The 21,290-nt window shown below is 41.8% G+C and overlaps 1 protein-coding gene across 8 annotated transcripts in view; it reads right to left on the reverse strand.

The window, feature by feature from the left end:
• Positions 1-2,930: 2,930 nt before the first annotated feature.
• Positions 2,931-21,290, reverse strand: part of nf1a (neurofibromin 1a) — a 267,335-nt gene continuing 248,975 nt past the window's right edge. For all 8 annotated transcript variants that reach the window (XM_050055234.1, XM_050055267.1, XM_050055217.1 and 5 more), the window contains 4 exons: positions 16,554-16,696; positions 16,185-16,231; positions 12,027-12,243; positions 2,931-8,785 (listed from right to left, as the gene is read on the reverse strand). In XM_050055234.1, the coding sequence (XP_049911191.1) occupies positions 8,643-8,785; positions 12,027-12,243; positions 16,185-16,231; positions 16,554-16,696 (550 nt within the window). In that variant the 3' untranslated portion in view covers positions 2,931-8,642. The remainder of the gene's footprint in view (positions 8,786-12,026; positions 12,244-16,184; positions 16,232-16,553; positions 16,697-21,290) is intronic.

Here is a 21,290-nt window from a genome sequence, read left to right on the forward strand (position 1 = left end):
AGATGACTGACAATGGAAATGGAGAATGACGTTAGGAGTTGACAATTCTGACTGATATCAGGCGAGATAGCCTGAATGGGAGAACGTGATGGGTGAGAGATGATTTCGCTTCTGCTGAGGAATCGCACATCCACTTGCTACTATCGATGAGAGATTGAAAAGACAAAGGTTAAGTGAGCGATTGGCAACTGCAACAGTTCTGCCTAAAATGACAGCTGACAGCAGCAAAGGAGAGAGCAGATTTAAAATTGGCTGATAGAGATTGTGGCAAAGTTTGATTAGATAACTAGAAGAGTTAACACAGAGTCAGCTGATGAGAGGAAGCAGTGGAAGTGGGATGGAGAGAATTGTGAATGGATAGGCACAAAGAAAGTCTTCCTGATTGAACTTAGGCTGAGCTTCATTTCTGTTTACTGGAGTTGAATTTATTGGATATTTGAGATTAGTCAAAGGGACTGGGAATTTTAGTTTAGAAATTTATAGAAGTAGCAGAGGATATGGCAAGTCAGCTTTTAAACCATGAGAGTTCACAGCAGCTGGGCAGAAACAATCTCTCTAACCCCACCCACCAGCTCAAAGGCCAGGAAGCCAAAGCAGCATCAGAAGCAGAAGACAGAGAGAGGGAGGTTGCAAAACTTAAAATATTCACAACTATTTATCTGTTGGGGACGCAATCCTGAAAAAACATCACACATCAACCTGCTGGTTCCTGGCATATTGTCAAAGACTTCAGTGAAAGTTGCTAAGGAAATATGGTACTTGTCAGTGTGGAGATTCAAACCCTGTACCTCTGTGTCCCCAAGCAAATGACTTACTCACTGCAGCACCAGGAACAAATGGTTCCTTACACACCTTTTTTGTCTTCTTAGTTTTAAAGCACTTCCAACAGTCAAAGTGTTGGTGATACAATTCAAAAACATCTCACATCATTCTGCTGATTTCAGGTGTATTGTCAAATATTTTGGTGACAATTGATTAAAAATGAGATGAAATAGATGTGCATTCAGTTCTGCATACAGTACAAATAATAACAAGATATTAAATATCACTGCAGTATCACGGTTAAACTGATTTGAACACCATTTCATCACCACTTTTTGAGATATAGTTGTTAATCAATTTAGCATATTCTTAAAAATATAGAGTGACAGACTTCTGAATTGTCTATAGGTTGCAGTGAGGCAAACTTTGGTCACAATTCAGTGGATGTGCTGAAAAAACTGTCAGCTCTGTAGGACATACTGGTAATTTATTATGATTTTTGAAGTTTGGAATGTGAAATGTCTTGAAATTTAGATTTATTGTAATAAGCCCCACCCTCTTTAAGCAAACATTTCCAAATTTTATGCATCGACTAAGTTATGACCCTAGATGATGCAAACCAAATTTCGTATTAATCTCTTTTGGTGACATTTGATTGAAAATGAGATGAAATAGAAAATGTTGTGCATATAGTACAAATTCTAACAAGATATTGAATATCACTGTAGACTCACGGTTAAAACGATTTGAACACCATTTTAAACATGTGATATCTAATATTTAAAGAATGTCTGTGTCAATTTTGGTTGCATTTAAATGAAGACTTGATGAGATATAGGTGTTAATTAATTTAGCATATTCTTAAAAATATAGAGTGACAGACTTCTGAATTGTCTATAGGTTGCAGTGAATTGTCACAATTCAGTGGATGTGCTGAAAAACTGTTGGCTCTGTAGGACATACTGGTGATTTGTTATGGTTTTTGAAGTTTGGAATGTGAAATTTGGATTTATTGTAATAAGCAATAGTTTTATGCATCGACTAAGCTATGACCCTAGATGGTGCAAACCAAATTTCGTATTAATCCCTATAGCTGATTAAGAGATATAAACGTTTTGCATTTGTGGCTCTCTCTATTGGCAGAATATCCCAAAACTGCTTAGCGAAGCTTGGACAAAGCATTCAGACATGTGCACAGGTTTGATTTATGAGTATTTATGTGAAATTAAACTTGAAGACAAATGTTTGAAAATGCATGACTGAAGAACGGATTAATGTATCAAAACTCCTTTGATAACTTTAGACCAGCAATGTCTGTGGCTGATTCTGCCAAAGTTTCGGGACGATTGGACCAGCAGTCTGGGACCAGTTTGCGAAAGTATGAATAAGAGCACACTGAGAAAAAGTAGCAAAATTTGGCAATTTTAGAGAAGAGCATTGGAGCAAAGATGCAGATGAATTGCAAGATTAGTATGGTGAGAGAATTTTGACTCTAAGCCGAGCCGTCATCGAGGTCATTGCAAAAATGTAAACTTGATTGTTACAGCACCACCTTAAGGTCAATGATTGTCATTTTTTATGCCTAAGAGGTGGGTGGAATTTGCAACATACCTGCCAATTTTGGTGAGTTTTTGTCATTCAGTTTTTGCTGTATACTTCTAGCAGAGAAAAAGAATATGACTGATCTGAGCAAAAACAACAGGGCTCCAGCAGTAGTTGCTGCGTGGACCCCCCAAAAATAAGTCAACGCAAAAACAATAGGGTTTCAGGCCTTCGGGCTTGAATTCCTAATAAAAAAAGTGTGGGGCAGAACTGGGTAATATAGTGACATCATGATGAGAGATGAGATATGATCTTTGATTTTGGATATGTAATATGATAAGTGTTGTCTTTTCCTGGTTTCAATGGCTGCATGACAGTAAAACCATGTCTTGTTCTGAACTTACCAGTCTGTTGTAACTGTTCTATTATTTGTCTTTTCCACTGAGTCATTACATCCTTATTACTGATGATTATTGATCAAAACTCTCGCGTAAATATTTTGTGAAAGCACCACTAATCAAGCCTACAACACTGATAGTGAGACATTTGGCCAAAAATTCTGTGATGTTGGATTTTCTCCACATCTGGCTTGGCATTTGAACTTGAGGTGAATCTTGTCTGTATTATCATGCAGGCTCAAATTTTGTGGAGAGCAAAACATTTTATTACTAACACTGGAATAGTTCAATTTGTATAGTATTATACAGAAACTAACTGCTTTACAAAAACAAAATGATACAATATCACATGTATGTACAGTGTAGTAAATATACCATCTCAAATTGTACACAAAGTATTTACAATTATCACACATACTGCATTAAAACAAAACTCAGACTATTACTCTACAGACATTAGATTTTGCATAACATCAAATAAAACATGCCACATTTTGAGGTTTTTCATCTTTACAAACCCATGACTGTTTTTAAGTTAGTGCAAGTCAACCACTTGTTTAAGAGGTTATGGATACGTAATCCTTAATAATTCCATTCACACACAAGTCACACTAAAACCTGGAAACAATGGCAACCTGTGAACACGGAGCTCAAATAAGCCTTGCTTTCAGATTTTTCCTGGCTGTATCTTGTTAAAGGTACAGTCACTGAAATAGTCACTGAAGGTTTGGGGGCTTGTTTAAGAACGAAATCAGGGAGTGAAGCTTTAAGAGAGGGAAAGATGGTGAAAAGTAGAGATGGTGGTTTGAGTTACATGGTGAGACGTTTCTGTGGGGACGGACACTAAACTCAGAATAAACATGTACCTTTACAGCTTCAGCTGCCCTGATTTCAGATCCTAAAATCCTGACCCAACCCTGACCCACCCTGGACCTTTAGATCACTGCTCCAAACATCCTGGGTTACAAAATGCAACCGTACCAACTTAAAGGGAATGAAACTCCATGTTTGTCTCTGAACTAGTTTAGGCCTATTTACATGAAAAAGAGGGCTTATATTTCATTAAATAATCCATCAGTCGGTCCATGTGGTCTAGCTCTTTTGCAGTCAAGTTTAAAGATAGTTTAGAATACCAGACATCAAACAAGGTTCTGACACATTTTTTTTGTTCAGTAACATCACTGACTGAAGGCCATGTTATGCTTCAAACAAAGTGCCTGCTGGACTGTCTTACAGCATCTGAAACAACCTTGACGGAGGTGTGAAAGCAGGTAGTGTTTGAACTTCTCTCTTCATTCACTTTCATGTGTCTGACTGTGTGCCACATCACAAATGCTCTATGTTGGAAAGTGTGTGCCATCATCCCCGTTTGTATGATTTATTGCCTCTCTATGATGGGCAGACTCTTTGTTCAACCATTAAGTTTGACCTTTCAGAACAATATTAAACCTTCAGATGTGTTCAGACAATACATTGAATAAACTAGTTTGTAACTTGGGGGTGTTAATCATCAAACCTACTGAAAGTCCAGAATCTCTTTGTAGGAGCCAATCTATGAGTGACATAGAGACACTGACATTGAGTCAGTGATGGAGGCCTACAAGAAAAGTCAAAATTCTCTTGGACCCATTCATGTGCTGAAGTCTGCTTCCACAGCTGAAACTGAACTTATGAATTCAGTTCTTCATCATTATGCTCAGTCTTCCCTTTGTCATTCTTTGTGGTTCAATTACTAAATACAGTTTCTGAGGCTGTCTTCAATGAAAATATCCCTTTACATGGAATTTATCTAATTATCATGAGTTTACTGAATGAGCTGCATGGATAGGAGAAAATAACATATCCCCTCAGACCACTACAATACAAGAAAAAAAGTCAGTAGATATTTGATTAACAAATGTCTCCATAAGGTAACATGAACACTTGGAAACAATGTCAGACTGTGAGCAGCAGACGTGGGGAGACGCTGCTCAGACAAAAACAAAGTCAGAGTTGTACAACGTTACTCAACTCTTGCCATGCATAGATGTTAAGGCAGGATAGAAGCATTTTGGCAAGCCAACCCTGCTGAGCTGTGGACAGAGGCTTCGAGAAGAGCACTGGTCAACACAGCTGCTGATTGACCACTACACCTGCTCAATCAAACAATCCAAACTGTGGCAACATGTGTGCACAGATGCTGTCATAGCAACCAGAGCTTCTGTAAGTTTAAATCCATTTACTACAAACCATGGGAGTATTTCCACAGCAAACCATAGTGTTTTAGACATAGAAACCAAATGAATAGAAAGGACATTCCCATTCTAATAAACATAGCAGGATGGGCATTTTTATTTGTACTGTTGCAGCAGGCTAACTTCCATATATAATTCCATATAAACAAACCAACTTGTGACAAGTCACGAACTCCCTGAGGTGACATTTTACAGTGACGACGTAGTGGAGTTGTACATTTTTAAATAAGTAATCCGTTATTTCTAAAATCATAATGTATTTCCCTGTTTCTTTTGTAGTAATATTACTGTAGGCGCCTCTGATGAATGAGTGAGAGCCGCTGCTCAGTGGTTTAGTTCCACCAAACCAGAAATGGTGATGGTTGGATAAATGGAAAGGCTAATGTTATCCAGTTTTGGTGAGTTTTAGGTTCTTTCTGTGGAGTAGGGTTGCAATGATTTGAGTTTTTCACATTACATTAACCGTCTCATAAAATATCGCGGATTCACAGTATCACAGAACTTATCTTATTATCAGTCAGAATGACCCTTAAAAGAATGAAAATGGAAATGTTATTCTTGGTTGAACAAGCTTTTTATTACTATAACTGAAATTTGAAACCGTGTTGTTAATGGAGGTATGTGTAAAAAAAATGTCCCCTTAGGAAATAACTAAAATAAAGGGGAGATTCTACGTGCAGTTGCATTTTCTTTCAATATTGTAGATTAGCAAATGTACACGGAATGATAAACAACGTCATCATTGTATACCTTAAAAACAGTAAATCCCGGCAACTCTACTGTGGAGTTTGATTGAAGTGTGTTTTACAATAACTTAAAAGGCAATGAAGCTGCTGGAAGTGTTGGTTGGGTTAAAGAGAGAAACTTGGGTTGGTGTACAGATGTATTTTTCCGGTTTAGTAAAGAACATAGATGTAAGAATAGGCCAAAACAGAGTTCTCAAACTAGTACATGTGGCACTCTTTACATGGTGTACTCTTTACTGATGTGTTGTAACCAAAACAACTAACAACAATCACCATATTCTTTTGAACAAGTCAAATGACCACAGCAGACAGTTCAATGTCCTTTCTATCCATTCTATTTCTATGGTTTTAGAACTCATTGTGCCTTTCTACCCTAGAGGTAGCCATTGGTTCCCATTTTCAGTGTGTACCGCATTACCACAAACAATTCTAATGATGTTAACTGTGATGGAGTAGAAACCTCAAGCAAGTTTCAACTCTCTGAGGGTTGATCCTGTGAAACATTGTGAAATGAATGGAAACCAATGGTTGTCTGGAAAGTTAGAAACACACTTAACTATCTAGAACAGTCACAAGTCAGTTATGGCTGATAGGTAGTAAATGCGTTCAAACTAAATTCTGGAAGAGCATTCTCCAAATGTGCCCAGATTTGTATTTTGACAGCGACACCTCCTGTAATGCAGAGCAGGCCTGTAGTTTAAAGGATCTCTTGCTCCTAGATGTGCTCTGAGGGTAAACAGGGTTTATATCACAATGCTGGCCTCTGCATCAATAACCTGAATTAATACTACTAAAGCTCTTAAAAGGAAAAATCCACCATTTCACACTATGGCATCTCATCAGTCTAGGTCAGCTGGGTCAGGGGTGTGACAGCCTGTATGATGGTGCAAGGTGGGAGTTTTGAAATCAGTGTTTGAGTTTGAGGGACTGAGACCAAAACCAGGAACTTACTCTTTCTGTTTAGATCTGTGAAATATTTCCCATCATTTCACCACATTGTAAAAATGCTGGAAAACCTGCAACCAGACAGAAGAATACACCAAACAACAGAGCAGAGGATGGACCTCAGTACGGTCTGAATGCTGACTGAGCTGCGTCTGTGACTACAAGTATAGTAAAAGATCAAGCAAGACAGTTGGCACAGAATGCTTCGTCAGATTCATAATCTTGTTACGTCTTTGATCATATGTTTTCTGAACAGAAAAGGCGAAGTTGATATAAGGCTGCCTCTGCTTGGACATCAAACTGCAATGTTTCTGAAAAGTTTAGTTTCTTTTCAGTGTTTCCTTTTTATTCTAGTGTCAAAGGATTAAACAGGAAGGGATCAAACTGGCTTAATTATTAAATAATGACACATTTTTTACAACAATGTGCTCTACATTGCAAAAAATAATGGTTGTGAAATAGAATGGTTGTGAAATGAGCCGGAGGCTTGACAATGTGGGAGCCTCTATTCAGGTGGATTTTTCCTTCAAAGAGCCCACAGGACAAACCTCTGAAGGTTGGGGGTCCAGCTCAGACTGTTTAGGTGAAACAAATGCAAGTGTGTGTGTGTGTGTGTGTGTGTGTGTGTGTGTGTGTGAGTGAGTGAGTGAGTGTGAGTGAGAGAGAAAAGATCAAACATCACACTGTGCACTCTCTTTTCTATTCAAATGGTCACTGGAGGTAATTAACAAGAGCTAAATCTCAGTGTTAACAGGCAACTAAGAAGTTGGCATCATATTGCACCAAGCTGACAAAGTGATGTGTTCTTCCTGTTTGCTGTACAAATAAAACAGGTGGATGACAAAGGAGTTTGAAAGTTGAGGATTATTGCCTATTACACAATTTTCCTTGTCACTGTGTAAACAAATGAAAATGCTGTGCTGCTGAAAATACAGTTCAGACTAAAAAGAACTCACATTAAACAGCTAAATAAAAGCCAAACGCACAAAAACAAAGATAAAGAAAAGCTTGAAGCTATTTACATGGTTGTATTTCCCCTAGTGTTCTGCAGTCTTCCTGTGACATTTGAAAAGAAGAGTTTCTGAAAGTGTTTAAAAAGAGGATTTATGTAGCGCTATCTAGCTGTACAGGATAAATACTTTCAGGCAACAGGGTATATGGATGATTGTATATTTGACGATCATTAGAGGCCCGTCGTGACTCAGCTCATGTGAACTCATGGTGATATGGACGGCTTGCCTCCATAATTAGTACCTGTTCTTTGTCCCCAGCAAGGTTTGACTTTTACTTTACAAATTGTACACATTGAAAAACCCTGACAAAGGCACACCATGGAGAAAACGTCAACATCTAAATTAGCACTAAGGACTAGTTATACATCATCTATGTAAAATATGTACAGAACTGGGAGAGGTGAGCTGAGGAGCTGAGCAGGTCCAGAGTGAAGGTCCACCCCCCCACTGCTGCTGTCATTTGGTCCATCTCACTGACACAGGAGTGTTTAGTCATAAGGAAGGCTGAGGGACGTCTTACAGATCAAACTTCAGCATAAAGACAGAACTTCAGTTTCTGCTTCCTCCCTGTGTAAACTGTCTAGGAAACTTTATGTCCAAAGTGAACCTAGGTGTTGGGACTGTACTCCCATCAGGCTCAGAGGGTTTATTTCCCCCAATAGTTTCACATGTGTGACCTCCATCACTGCAGGAGACTTAAACAGCTGCTGAATATCTGTGAAGGAGAGCTGACACCTCCACTCCAGCTTCTCCTCCACTGCGCTGTCTCAAATAAAAAATTTCAAGCAGCACAAAATTCAAGTTTGCCCTTGCTAATATATTCCTCCTCAATGCAAAACTAAAATGCACATGTTCTCCTGAAAGAGCAAAAACCACGAAGAAGAGAGAGGAAATAAAGTGGAGTGCAGCATGAGGCCTGGCAGGCTGGGGGTGGAGAGAAGAAGGAGGAGGAACAGGAGGAGGAGGAGGAGGAAGAGCAGGGTGGGGCTGTTCTCTGGTCGATCACACGATCTTCTTGATGCTGGGTCTCTTGAAGCTGCCAGCGCTGCGCTGCTTCTGCACTTGACTGGCTGAACCATGGCGAGTGCGACCCCCACTGGACAGAGCAGAGCTGGGAGACAGCTGGACATTCTCCTTATCCACACCTAGAGGACACACAGTTTGAAGATGGTTTAAAAGCATCCACTCTATGCTTAATGTCCTTATGATTTTCTACTATCTGTTTAAAAATTCTGGGACAGAATAAAAATTCTAACTCTGAATCAGTGGTGCCCAACTGGTGGGATGTGGTCCAACAGTGGACCATGAGTTTATTCTGAGTGGCTCAACTTAATTTCCACGAAAAGTATGATGTGCTCATTGATAGCATGGGTAGCCTGCTGATGTTGGCTCTGTCATACACGTGACCCTCGCCCTGTACATCTGTTGACAGTGCCAGTTCAGGTCTTTCAAGCAACACATAGCAAAGATGTAGAAGAGGCTGGCACTCCACAATATAGCAAAGTATGAAAGAGAACATTCTAAACTTGCTTTTACTCAACACTAAATAACACTAAATGCTCAAAAGAATGCAGTCAAGTACTGGAATGACCGGAAACCTTAGTTGAAAAAACCTATCTTGTCTATATCATTTTCAGTACTGAAACCCTGGGCTAGTGCAACCTTAAGAAGCTTTTATTCTTTTAGCCCTACCTGTCATGATAAAGTTGATGTTTTTATTTCATCCAGTAGTCCTGATTGCACAACTATGTTATTCAAAGCTGCACTCTTGCTGTACTACATGGTTGTCTACTGTGTGTCTTGTTTGTATATGATGGTTGTATCTGCTATGCCCAAAACAAATTTCCCAATAAAGTTAATCTTATCTTATCTTACTGCAACTGTTGCCCACTTATTCCTATCAGGCCTGTTATATTCACATGTTGGAAATTAAAAACAGGCCTGAATAATATTACACAGCTGTGTTGTTTTGAAATTGCTCTTAAGACTTAATTGCACCCCCTGTTGCAATGCTTCTTATGAATTATAAAGCCCCAGTTGTTCTTTTTTTCATTCTGTGTGATCAAATTGAAGCAGCAGAACAGAACAGGGGCTTAAATGTTACAGGCAATATGGATGAATGGAAACAAACACAATGGGTGTTAAGTTAGTCAGTGTCTAAGGGCCAGTTTGGGCCATGAAGGTAGACTAGCTGGTAACCAAATCTTTAAATGATGTTCATCCTGTCAGAGAACCACTGCTCTGTTATCTGTGTCAGTATTGCAGGGGGTTAGTGGAAATTTGTGGAAATTTTAGACAAATGAGCTTCCTGCTGTAGCACCTCCCCTCGTGGAGAGGACTGCAATGTTGAAGTGATTTTCCTTTCTAGAAACTCTAAAAGATTTGACTCTGACTGCACTGAAATAATGTGACTGTCTACTAATGTCAAATGAGACAAAAAAAGTTTCTTTATCATCAATTAGTGCAGCATTTCTCCTGCATCTGATGTGTCATTTATCAAACAACAGGGGGTGCTGTAGCAGGAGCCTGTGAGTTGTTTCTTTCCTGCATTTTTACACTGACTGCACTTCTGCCACCCAGGTAATATTTTCTCTTACATTCTGGGAGTCAGTCTCTGCAGGGCCACAACATTATAGTATTAAAGACTAAAGTGTGAGGGCAATAGGGTTAACAGGTACCAAGAGCATGGGAACCTGAGAGAGGGAGCTGTGGTGCACTGTCTTCACTAACAGTCTGGGCCCTGTTTCCTAGTTTCGATGTACCTTAGCGCTCTACGAAGGTTTCTAAGATATACCTTAGCTAAGGAACTTCTTTGCCTACGAGTGTTTCCCAAACGGTCCCTTAGCAGGTGCTCGTAAGGAGAGCTGCTAAGGTACATTGTAAGTTGGAGCTTTCCTTCACAACGGTGCTGAAAGTCTATCGATGCTGCATGCATCAACTGATCTCATATAAAGGTAAATAAATGACGTAATATTAAAAGTATTGCCATAATAATTTTACCTCCATCAAATATTATATCATAATGAGGATATGCCTTTTACAGAACATCTGCTCATCGATTTGAAGTCTAGTCGGGCTTCACTGGTATTTTTATTGCGTCCAGACGAGCGTTTTGGCACCGTTTCAGGAAAAATCCCCGTCCTAATACGTCTGAAGCATATCACATTAAAGATTAAAAGACTAATGATGAAGCAGAGAAACGAGATTGCTGCTCACTGATAATGCATTTGTTATTGAAACATTTAAAACAGCATAGGTGTTTGTCTCTCTTTTTCCATCATTGCAGTTCAATGCCAGTTTGTGTCTGACATATAGGTTTTCCAACATCAGTTCTGTCAATGTACAAATTGCAAATCTGTTGTTGTCACACAATAGGCACCTGTAGCAGCAGCATCCACGTTTCATTGCTCTGTGTGTGTGTGTGTGTGTGTGTGTGTGTGTGTGTGTGTGTGTGTGTGTGTAAGAACTGGAGGTGATGCTGGACGAGGAGGGGTGTAACAGGAGTGTCTGGCGGGTGAGGTGAGGCATTGATGTCCGTGGTTGAGAGGGACTGTCCACCCTCCAGTCCCCTGCCGAGGGGGCTTCGCCACCCCGAAGTTACTTGTGCTCTGGCTCTCCCCCGTTCCACACGACCCCTGTTTGACAGGTGCCCGCAGAGCCCCACGTACGAGAGGTGGGATGTCGTGGATGGCGACGCCTGTGGTTGAGTTGATTGAGCGCAACGATACCCTGTAATACAGCCATAATCTTGTCTACAATGAAGCAAGCAGAGGCGACACGCTTGATCGCCTATATAGCTGGTGCTTCCCACGTGATTAGTTTCCAGCCGGCCTCATTAGACTTCAATTTGATCAATTTGTCAAGTATCTGTCAGATATTCAGTATATAGTGGTAGGGTACTGCCTGCAGCCTTGTCAGAAAAAACATATCCTCAGTTAGTTAGCTCCATTAAATAAATGAATGAATAAATAAATAAATAAAGCTATATATTCATAATATTCAATATTCATTACTATTTTCCATTAAGTTAATTTAAAACTAATGATGTAATTTGCGCAAGGAGTCTAGATATGAACCATCGATTTAAAAAGCATAATTTTGGCCTAATAAAGCTAAAACTGTGCCTGGATGAATGGAGCGCATCACTAAGGGACAGCTTACGAGCGGTTCAGATACCTTTCAGAAGATATATCTTCACTAAGGAGACTCTGGGAAACAGCCCGTAAGTTTATGGGAGACCTTAAGATACAACTTACGATGCACGTAGTGCTATGAAGGCTCTGGGAAACGGGGCCATGGAGAGTCAACAGTTTCCCATTAGTTCATGCAGAGAGTAAGAGAGTGAGTGTGTGTGTGTGTGTGTGTGTGTGTGTGTGTGTGTGTGACCTGGTGAGTGCTGCGAGGTGGCCAGTGAGGTCATGGAGTTGGACAGGTTGAGGTTGGCAGTGATGCTGAGCTGGCTCTGGCTAGTGGGGGGGTAGGGGGAGGTGGGTGTCCTCAGCTGCTCCTCCCCTCGCTGCTCATCAGCTGCTGGCAGGTAGCTGTCAATCAACGCCTCCAGAAACTTGACAATCAGCTCGGCATAGTCTGGTATCTGTGTTTGCTGCAGGGTTAGCAGGTGTTGTTGTGTATGAGTGTGAGTGTGTGGGCGTGTGTGTGTCAGGGAAGAAGAAAAGTGGCACATTAAGAAGCTTCAATTTTAAAGCATTCTAAAAACAAAAACCTTAGATCAGGGCCTCTCAGAGTTAAATAACTGATTGTACTTTTAGGGAAACAGATGACTGAGGACCACAGAGGGAAAGTGCACACACTATGACTTTTTATGACTTATAACACTAAACAAAAACCTTACAACACAACAGTTGATAGTGATGTAGGCTTCATAACAATCATATTTCATTCTAGTGTTCCACTTTTTAATACATTTGAAAGGAATGAAATGGAGAGACAGTACAGTGTGTCATTGGACCTACCCACAGCAGTCGAGCAACAGTTGCTGCTGGGGTACAGCAACACCACTTACACAAATCACCCACAGAACTGCAGTACACCATTGATACTACAACCATAATAATGATAATAATATCAATTTCTTAAGTTATTTTCTGATTTCATTTGCTAATGATTATTTGGGATGGCAGTGAGTGGCTGCCTTTTATGGAGCTATATTTGTGTCTTTATTACATGTGGAAAATAAACGATATGAGAGAAAAAAAAATATTTGAGAGAAAAAGTTTTCACACTGATAGCAAAAAATAATAATATTTGAGACTAAAAAAAGTTTTGGGAGAAAGTATTTTGTCATAGAATATAAAAAAAAATAATAATTTGAGATTTAAAAAATGACAAAACAAAACATTTTTCTTCTCTCTCTCAAAAGTCTTTGCTCTTGTGTCAGGATTTTGCTTTCACTGTGAGAATAATGTCATGGGCGGGGCCATGTTCCTATTGGCCAGTCTCAATCGAATTGACAGCTAGGTGAGGATCGTCTTGGGAGTCGAATTCAACTGAATCAATCATCCACCATGGTGGATTCACCGGCATAGATGTGCTGCATTATTTGGGAGCGGAGACTCCAATGTCTGGGTAAGATGATGACACACACAATTGATGGGTAGCTAGCTGAGCAAGTTGGTTATCAAAATCATTCCTATAATGAATCCCTTTTCTCACCTGACGCTATTTTTACCGAGATTGTGTTATTAACTGCACTAGCCAGCTAGTGTTAACTTTACATCTAGCTAGGTTATCCCATTATTGTTACTTTACTACGGTGCTTTTCTCTTCCAACATTCCATGTGTGGCAGGGTGAGCGCTGCTACACCTCCGCCCTTAATTGGCATCAGCTGGGCCTAATTTCCAGTTGTCGGAACCTAATTGTGCAGTGGTGGCACCTGCGTTATTTGGTCTTCCCGTCACGGCGCACTCACTTCTACCTGGCGTTTACCTGGCGAGGGCTGTGTGTGGCGTGCTCCGGTTGGCGTGCTTTGTGTGTGTCGTGCTCCGGTTTCTGTACCCAAACTTGGGACTCATAAGGTAGGCATGGGTGCTGCAATGTTTGTGTACTGTTAAAGCGTATTATAATGTCACAGCTGCCGTGACTCTTTGCTTTACAGCGGCGTTGGCCGTTCCTGTTGTGTGCAGCCTCGGAGGGGACTTTGAAAAGCGTGGTGTCTGCTCTTCCTCACTGCGAGATGGTGACTGGGTTTGAGCTGTGCGTTAAGCTCACTTCGCTCTGGTAAGCTCGCTCTGTTTTTTTATTTCTACTTCTGCTAGTTCTGTTAACTTTAAGTTAACAGGTTGTCCTGCTCTCTGTCCTGCTGTAGCTATGGGCACAGCTTGTGGCTTCTTCTCCTCCTCTGCGCACTGTGTGGGGCTGCACTCCGTAGCCTGGTGACGTGGGCCGTCAGCTGGGCATCCTGAAGGACGGCTATCCACGGCCTCCAGCCCCGGCGCGGCCGCTCCGTTTTCCACTGCTGTTCTGCCGGTTTTCCACAGACTGATTAAAGCACACTGTAACGCGGCTGTGCATTCATGCAGCTTTGGACCTCTGTGTTGTTAAATTTGGAAGTCCGTCTCCTGTCCCCATATTTAGCAGTGTACGAATCTGTGTGACTTTCTGTTGTTAAGAGTAGTCTACAGGTTTGAGTGTATTCCCTGGGGTGCAATTCCACAGGTGGCGTTGTCGGTTCATTTCCCTCTCCTTTCCATTTGGCCACACATGCATAACATTAATGTATGCATATCCGCTCCCAAATAACGGAGCGCATCTATGCCGGTGAATCCACCATGGTGTATGGTTCAGTTGAATTCGACTCCCAAGATGATCCTCACCTAGCTGGGGGTTTGGGGCGTGTTCCCCAGTAAACATTACTGCCGAGGCTGCGGGGGAAAAGCCTGTGTGCTGCACAATTACAAGAAAAAGATTAAAAAGCTATTTCTACAAATACGATGAATTATGGCTGGATGAAATATTCACTTATAATACTCCCACTGATAACCTTTTAAAGAAACTCCACCCAAATAATCACCTTCTATTTGCAGAATGAACTAATCTTGTTGGGTCAACATTTTTAGCTGTTTCGACAATGGTGACATCCTTTGAATTCCGGCTCCAAAAATCATCCCTGTATCTTTTCCATGGTAACTGGATGGACCTCAGTGAAGACATCCAGGGGATGCATTAATCTTTAAATCCACTCTGGGAAAACTTTCTGTCTACCTCTGTAAAATGATTTGTCGTGTTTCAAACAAGTGCTTGATCAGTGTTTCTGAAGTCTGTTGTGAACTCGGCAGAGCTGCATTTTGTACTACACACTGTGGGAGTAGAACAACAACTTTTAAGGTGGAGAGTTAACTTGTAATGTTACTCAACACATGAGATGACAATGTGAATCCATCAACACACCTCAGATTTCAATATTACAACTCTGACCAGTTTTATTGTCTCTCTTAGACGGCATACACTCTTAGTAATGAATGGATGTGTTTAAAAATATATATTAATTTTGACCAGATTATGTGAACTGCAAATATTCTGAAGGAAAAAAAAGCATTGTGGAGTGTTTTTCTTGTGGGCTACGGCAACATTAAACCTCTGTGCATGAGAAGGACAAAATGCACAAACCTGCTATTTTTGAATATCCCACTGAGAGAGACTCACTGCAGCCTGTTCTATTTTGTTCTAAAATGTCAGCGTGTAACCCCATTCTGTGGACAATAAATGAGGTGCAGACTTCCCTCTGTGTAACCGGTGATGAAGAAATACAGCAAGTGCTTGACGGAGCAGTGACAACAACCCCGCCCACAATTAAGAGTATTGTTTGCAGAAGAAACACTGAACAGACCTAGGGTCTAGGTACCATGTCTGAAGGGTTACTTTTGGTTGTAAAAGTATCATGCTTAAGTGTTTGGCATTATGAATATGAGCGTGTCTTTCTTGCCTCTCAGGTGCTACCTTACTGTGCTCTCTGTGAATGCTGTAAATTAACTGTGTGTTCAATGGGGCAACGTGTTAACTGCTTTTTTGTTAGAGAGATGTGTATCCTAGGAGACTTCCTGCTTAAATGCAAAAACAAATAAAGAACTCTTCCTCAAGATGACAAATCTTTCAAACACCTGTGTGAGTGTAATAGTGTATTGCTGAAACTTACTGTTAAGCTCTATTTAATTAAAACTGTAGTAAATACTACAAATGACAACAAAAAGTTTCCATCCCTCTACAGTCTCTCAATTACTCAGAACAACAATGTCATTCCCTTCAGGATTATGAATATTGACTTGATGATGGGGTGAGCAGTGGGATAAAAAGTCTAGCTTCACCTTCTTCTGCAATGAAATATGTCAGACATGGTTTGTATGTCTACTGCACTACTAATTCTGCACAGTTACATTCTATTCCGTTTTCTAAACTGTTTGCTATGTTTTCTAAATTGCTGAGCAGCTACTAGATATTAACTGAAATGATCTCCAGTCTTTCTGCCACTGCTGTGTGTGTGTGTGTGTGTGTGTGTGTGTGTGTGTGTGTGTGTGTATATAACATACCTTAGAGAAGGGTCCGGCAAACCTCCAAAGTCCATTAAAGCCAAAGCCTGGGAAATGAAAGGGAGTGAGAGAAGAGAAGAAAGGGAGGAGGTAGGAAGAGAGGTAACATAGAAGACAGGGGTGGCAGAGTGAACATACTTACTTACAAAGGCACAGATTTATTATCCATTTAAATGAACTGTCACAGCTTTTGGTACGACCAGAGAAGTTAATATGTTTGGCCTTGGGACCTTTGTTGCATGTAATACCCCTGTTTCTCCCCCTACTTCCAGTCGGCCACTACCCTGTCATTTGTAAAATACTTGTGAAAATAAAATCTTTTGTAACATGCTTGGCCTGTATGAATGTGGAAATGTCAGCATGTATTACTTTGTAGATAGGATGGCTGGTACTGTGGTGGTGACTCCTCGTGGTACACCACACTTTGTACAATGCCGTGGACAGGATTCAGGAGGTTGGTGTCCTGGCACATGGACAGCACAGTGTTGATCTTGGAGTCCAGCAGGTTGTGGCTGAGGAGGAGATGTACAAACAACACCTACTGTTAGGTCTGTATAAATGGTGCTCTATAAATGTGCATGAACATGGGTTGACAGCTTGTACGGCAGCTTTGACAAGAATACACTTCTACCTGATGTAACAGCACAAGAGAAACAGATTAGTGTTGTCACGGTACCAGAATTGGGACCCACAGTATGATACCAGTGAAAGTATCACGGTTCTGAGTAGTATCAGGATACCACAGCAAAAATGAGGCAGATGTGCCTTTTGTCATTTATAAAAAGATAAATCACTTCTCTATAGTACATCAATGATATTTCAATGGAATAAATTACTTATTGACTTATTCATACTTAAAAAACAGCATCAATAAGTGATTAACATAGGGGGGATCAAAATAAAATAAATAAATGAAATAAAAATCAACCAGCCTCCCCTGACAAGTCCCTTTATAAGTAAAGAACAGTCCCTAAAGTGCGGTGAGGTTTGTGGACACAANCTCACTGCTGCTCTCCTCACTACACTGGCTGCTGCGCTGTGCAAGTGCACAGATGTCTCAGAGCGGTGGTGGTGCATTTGCAAAATTAATTGTTTTGCCGCTGCTGCTAAATGAATGTAGCGGAAACACTGTATATATATGTATTGTAGCGACCCTGCAGTAAATGTTCTGTTATAATGTCAATGTTCTGTGAGTTAATGGCATGTTTGGGATTGAATGAGTATAGGCAGGGGGGCGGGATGCGAGTGTGACGGGGATGAGGGCAGTGTGAGTGCGCATGCTGGTGTATGTAGGAGTGAGCTGGAGGAGAGAGCAGGAGTGCACAGTTGGAGTTACAGCAAAGTTCTTGTTTGTTGGTTGTTTTAGCGTGGTTACGGCCAACAGTAACCTGTACTGTTTAGTAATAAATGGTGGTTTGCCGAATAACTGCGTCATCCTTTCCACACGTCCTGGCGGATGCTACAGTATGTGTTATATATGTAGCCTATATATACTGTGTATTGTTTTTCGGCACTAACTTGTTCTCTATAGCTGATGTAACATGAATTACTCCTGTGTGGGATCAATCAAGTTCTTATCTTAGCCATCTGAGAAGATCAAATACATTGTTTTTGGTGCCTAACTGTTTCTCAAGTATATTAGTGCGTGTGTGAATGAATAAACGAGAGGCATTAACGTAAATTTCTTTGTAGAAAGGCGCTTTATGAAATTAAGTCCATTTACTTGTATTAGTTTACAGTGCAGCCTTGCCACATCCAATATGGCGGCAACGTTGACGTATCACAGCAGCGGGCAAACCCAATCGATGCTGCGTCTACGTATATATGTCTATGGTCACAACAACAATGCCGAGCTCTGTTTGTGCTGCTCACCCTGTTGATTTGAAGTTAGGTGTAGATCTGTTACTGTAGCAACTCCACCTCGTCGTCCATCCAAACAAAGTTATCTGTGTATGCATTCGCCATTGTGTCTTCTTTGTTTGGGTTTGTAATCACCGCGTTGTAGAGGAAGGCGCTTCAGCGCAGGCGCATGGTGTCATGCCGTGGTGTTGCTTTGCAAATTTACACTGCCACCCATTGGCCTGGCGTGCATACTACAGCGTTTCCACTAGATTTTGCGGCTCCGTGTGAACGGGGATCGTTTCAATAACGTCGTCATATAAACGCAGAAGTTTTTTAAAACGCAAAGGACAGACTTTTCCGTTTTTAGATAAACCGTTGTCGTCTAAACAGGGCCTGAATGTGTGCATTAAGGACAATCAGACCTCAAGCCAGTTTCACAAAGACAGACTTTGACTCTTAGTTTGGTCAAAGCCATAGTCAGACTTCAGTTTAGTGTTGAACTCCATAAAACCCTTGAGGCTGGTCACAAAGCTCAAAGAGCTTGTATTTAACACCTCACTAGGCCCGTTTCCACTGAAGAAGTTCCTGGTACTATTTGGAGGGCAGGAACTACTACAGGAACGTCCTCTCGTTCGGCCCTCTCAACCGCCGTGTCTCCACTGAGAGAGCGGAGTACGAGGAAGGTTCCTGTAAAGTTACAGGCTGCCTCTGAATGTGACGTAATCGTTGCACGACCATTTTGACCGGGGCGACGAAGGGACGCCATTAGCTGATAGCGGTGTCTGTAATAACTCACTAAATGGCCCGTGAAAAAAATATTTNGACTTGTTTAGCCCCCGTAAAAGTTCCGGAACTCTGTCCCTCGGGGGTGGTTCCTGCGGTGGAGACACGCACCAACGGCCTCGGCCCCGTAAAATTACCCCGAAGTTCCTGCGGTGGAAACGGGCCTACTGTGCCTGTGGATTCTTGACTTCCTGACAGGCAGACCCCAGGTGGTAAGACTGGGCGGACACTCCTCTTCCACCCTCATCCTTAACACAGGAGCACCCCAGGGCTGCATTTTGAGACCCATGCTGTACTCCCTGTACAAACATGACTGTGTACCCACTTCTAACTCCAAAACCATCAATAAGTTTGCTGATGACACAGCTGTGGTGGGCCTGATCACAGTAAGACGGTAAGAAGGTACTAGTTACACCAGGCAGCACTAAGGAGTCTCAGGAGGCGCTTCTACCTTCGGGACACAAGGATACTGAATGATGATCCTTCCTTACCCTAAACACTGACATTTATTTATTACTACTATATTAAAAGAACTGACAACTATTCACTTTACTGAAATCATATCTATGATCAGCCTCCTTCCTCGGACCACACCCATCTTCATTTTTGTCCTTCATTTCATCTCAACTACACACCTGGAAAGTTTCATGACTGCATCTTGTACGGTTGTGCGGCTATTGCGTTGAAAAAATCTGTCCACAGACAGACATATAAGCGAAGTACTTATGGCTTCTGCGATAGGTCCTGCAACAATAGGTGTCACAAGCTCAGTGGCCTAGCGGTACGATCCCTGGCCGGGTCACACCAAAAACTATAAAAATGGGCCCCATTGCCTCCCTGCTTGGCACTCAGCATCGGGGCTGGAATTGGGGGGTTAGATCACCACGTGATTCCTGAGCACAGCACCGCTGCTGCTCACCGCTCCCTCAGGGGATGGGTCAAATGCGGAGAACAAATTTCACACACTCAGGTGTGTGACAATCAGTGGGACTTTAACTTTAACAAGGACCACATTTTGAGATTACGAGACACACACACAAACACACACACAAAGTTGCATTATTGCCCAGACACACCAAACCAACTTCAAAGAACTAGCGGCCATGAAAGCCAACTGTTGCGTTGCCTCACATCATCAGTGTGTCAGCCAAAAAGTTGCACATGAACACACCGTTAAGACTATAGCCAACGGCCAACCAGCATGTATGTTTTGTGACTGTGTGAAAGGAAATAACTCTCCACACTAGCAGATGGCAGTAGTCTGTAATAATCATTCAAAAAGGGAGACTGGAAACACATCGTCGAACGCATCGCACAAACTTGGGCGACAGATGCTCACCGATGTCCTGACATTGACCAACAGCTGACTGTTGGCTTGGCGTGTCAGGGCTTTTAGACTAATCCAAGAGCAGAGCTAAGACTGGACTGGACTAGTTCCTACTCACATCTATGGTTGGGTCTCAGTCACTAGGAACCGAGAGTACCTGTAACAACTTCTACATTAGACTGAAGAATACAACATAACTTTTATGACCCAGGTCATTATTTTAGTACATATGTGCTTTTATTCTTTCTGCACTGATCTTTCTCAGGGATGTCTGTGTGTCAGTGATGTCTCTCTCCTCCCCTAAAGCAAGATTTATGGTTGTGCGTAGACCCTACGCATGTAGCCTACACACGTCGCCTACGTTGTTGTGAGCATTTATACTTGTGCGGTGGTGTGTCTGTGTCACTCTGCAGTTACACCTCCAAAATACTGGTCGGCGGTGGAGGTTTCTGTGAAGTGCTGTTTGTATGTGCGCATGCGCCCGCGCGTGCAGCCTGTTGCAGTCGCTCCTGCTTGTTTTCTCAATTTTCTTACGTTTTTGCTTTATTAAGTTTGGTATTTGTGCTTGCTTTTTTGTGATTGTCATTTTGAAACTGCGCCCTCTCAAAACATGCTGACTGAGAGAGTTGTGCTCGTTTTCCTCACTCTGGAATTACTTATTTCATTCGGACCCGGCACCATTGCGCAACAACTTCATGGCCGCATTGTTTACTCCAGAGATCAGCTGATCACGCTGAGGCTGGCCGGCTTGGCGGCCGGATCATCGGAGATACCAGCTGAATTGTGGAGGAAAACACACAGAGGATGCAGGGGAGGAAGTAAACAGCGGCGGAAAAAAGCAGGGTTGAGACAACGGAGGCTTATGGAGAAGAGAAGATATACAGCACACCGTACACGTACTGGCACACACGTGTTGACTATTTACGTACCACGCCCCCTCGGTAGTGCTCCCCTCTTCTTCTACGGTTCCCCCTGAGATTCATGCGAGCACGGCCTTTTTCAACCACTCCCCCCACAGGCTCCAGCCGCCATTACACAACACTGCCTCTGACAGTGCGGCTCCTGCTGCTGCTGATACTGTCATGACCTCTAGCTCCTCCCCCTGGCCACATCAGTCATTACATACACAACCTGTAATTTTTCACATTAAGACC

Source organism: Epinephelus moara, chromosome 2 (assembly GCF_006386435.1).
Source record: "Epinephelus moara isolate mb chromosome 2, YSFRI_EMoa_1.0, whole genome shotgun sequence".
Taxonomy (NCBI): Eukaryota; Metazoa; Chordata; class Actinopteri; order Perciformes; family Serranidae; genus Epinephelus; species Epinephelus moara.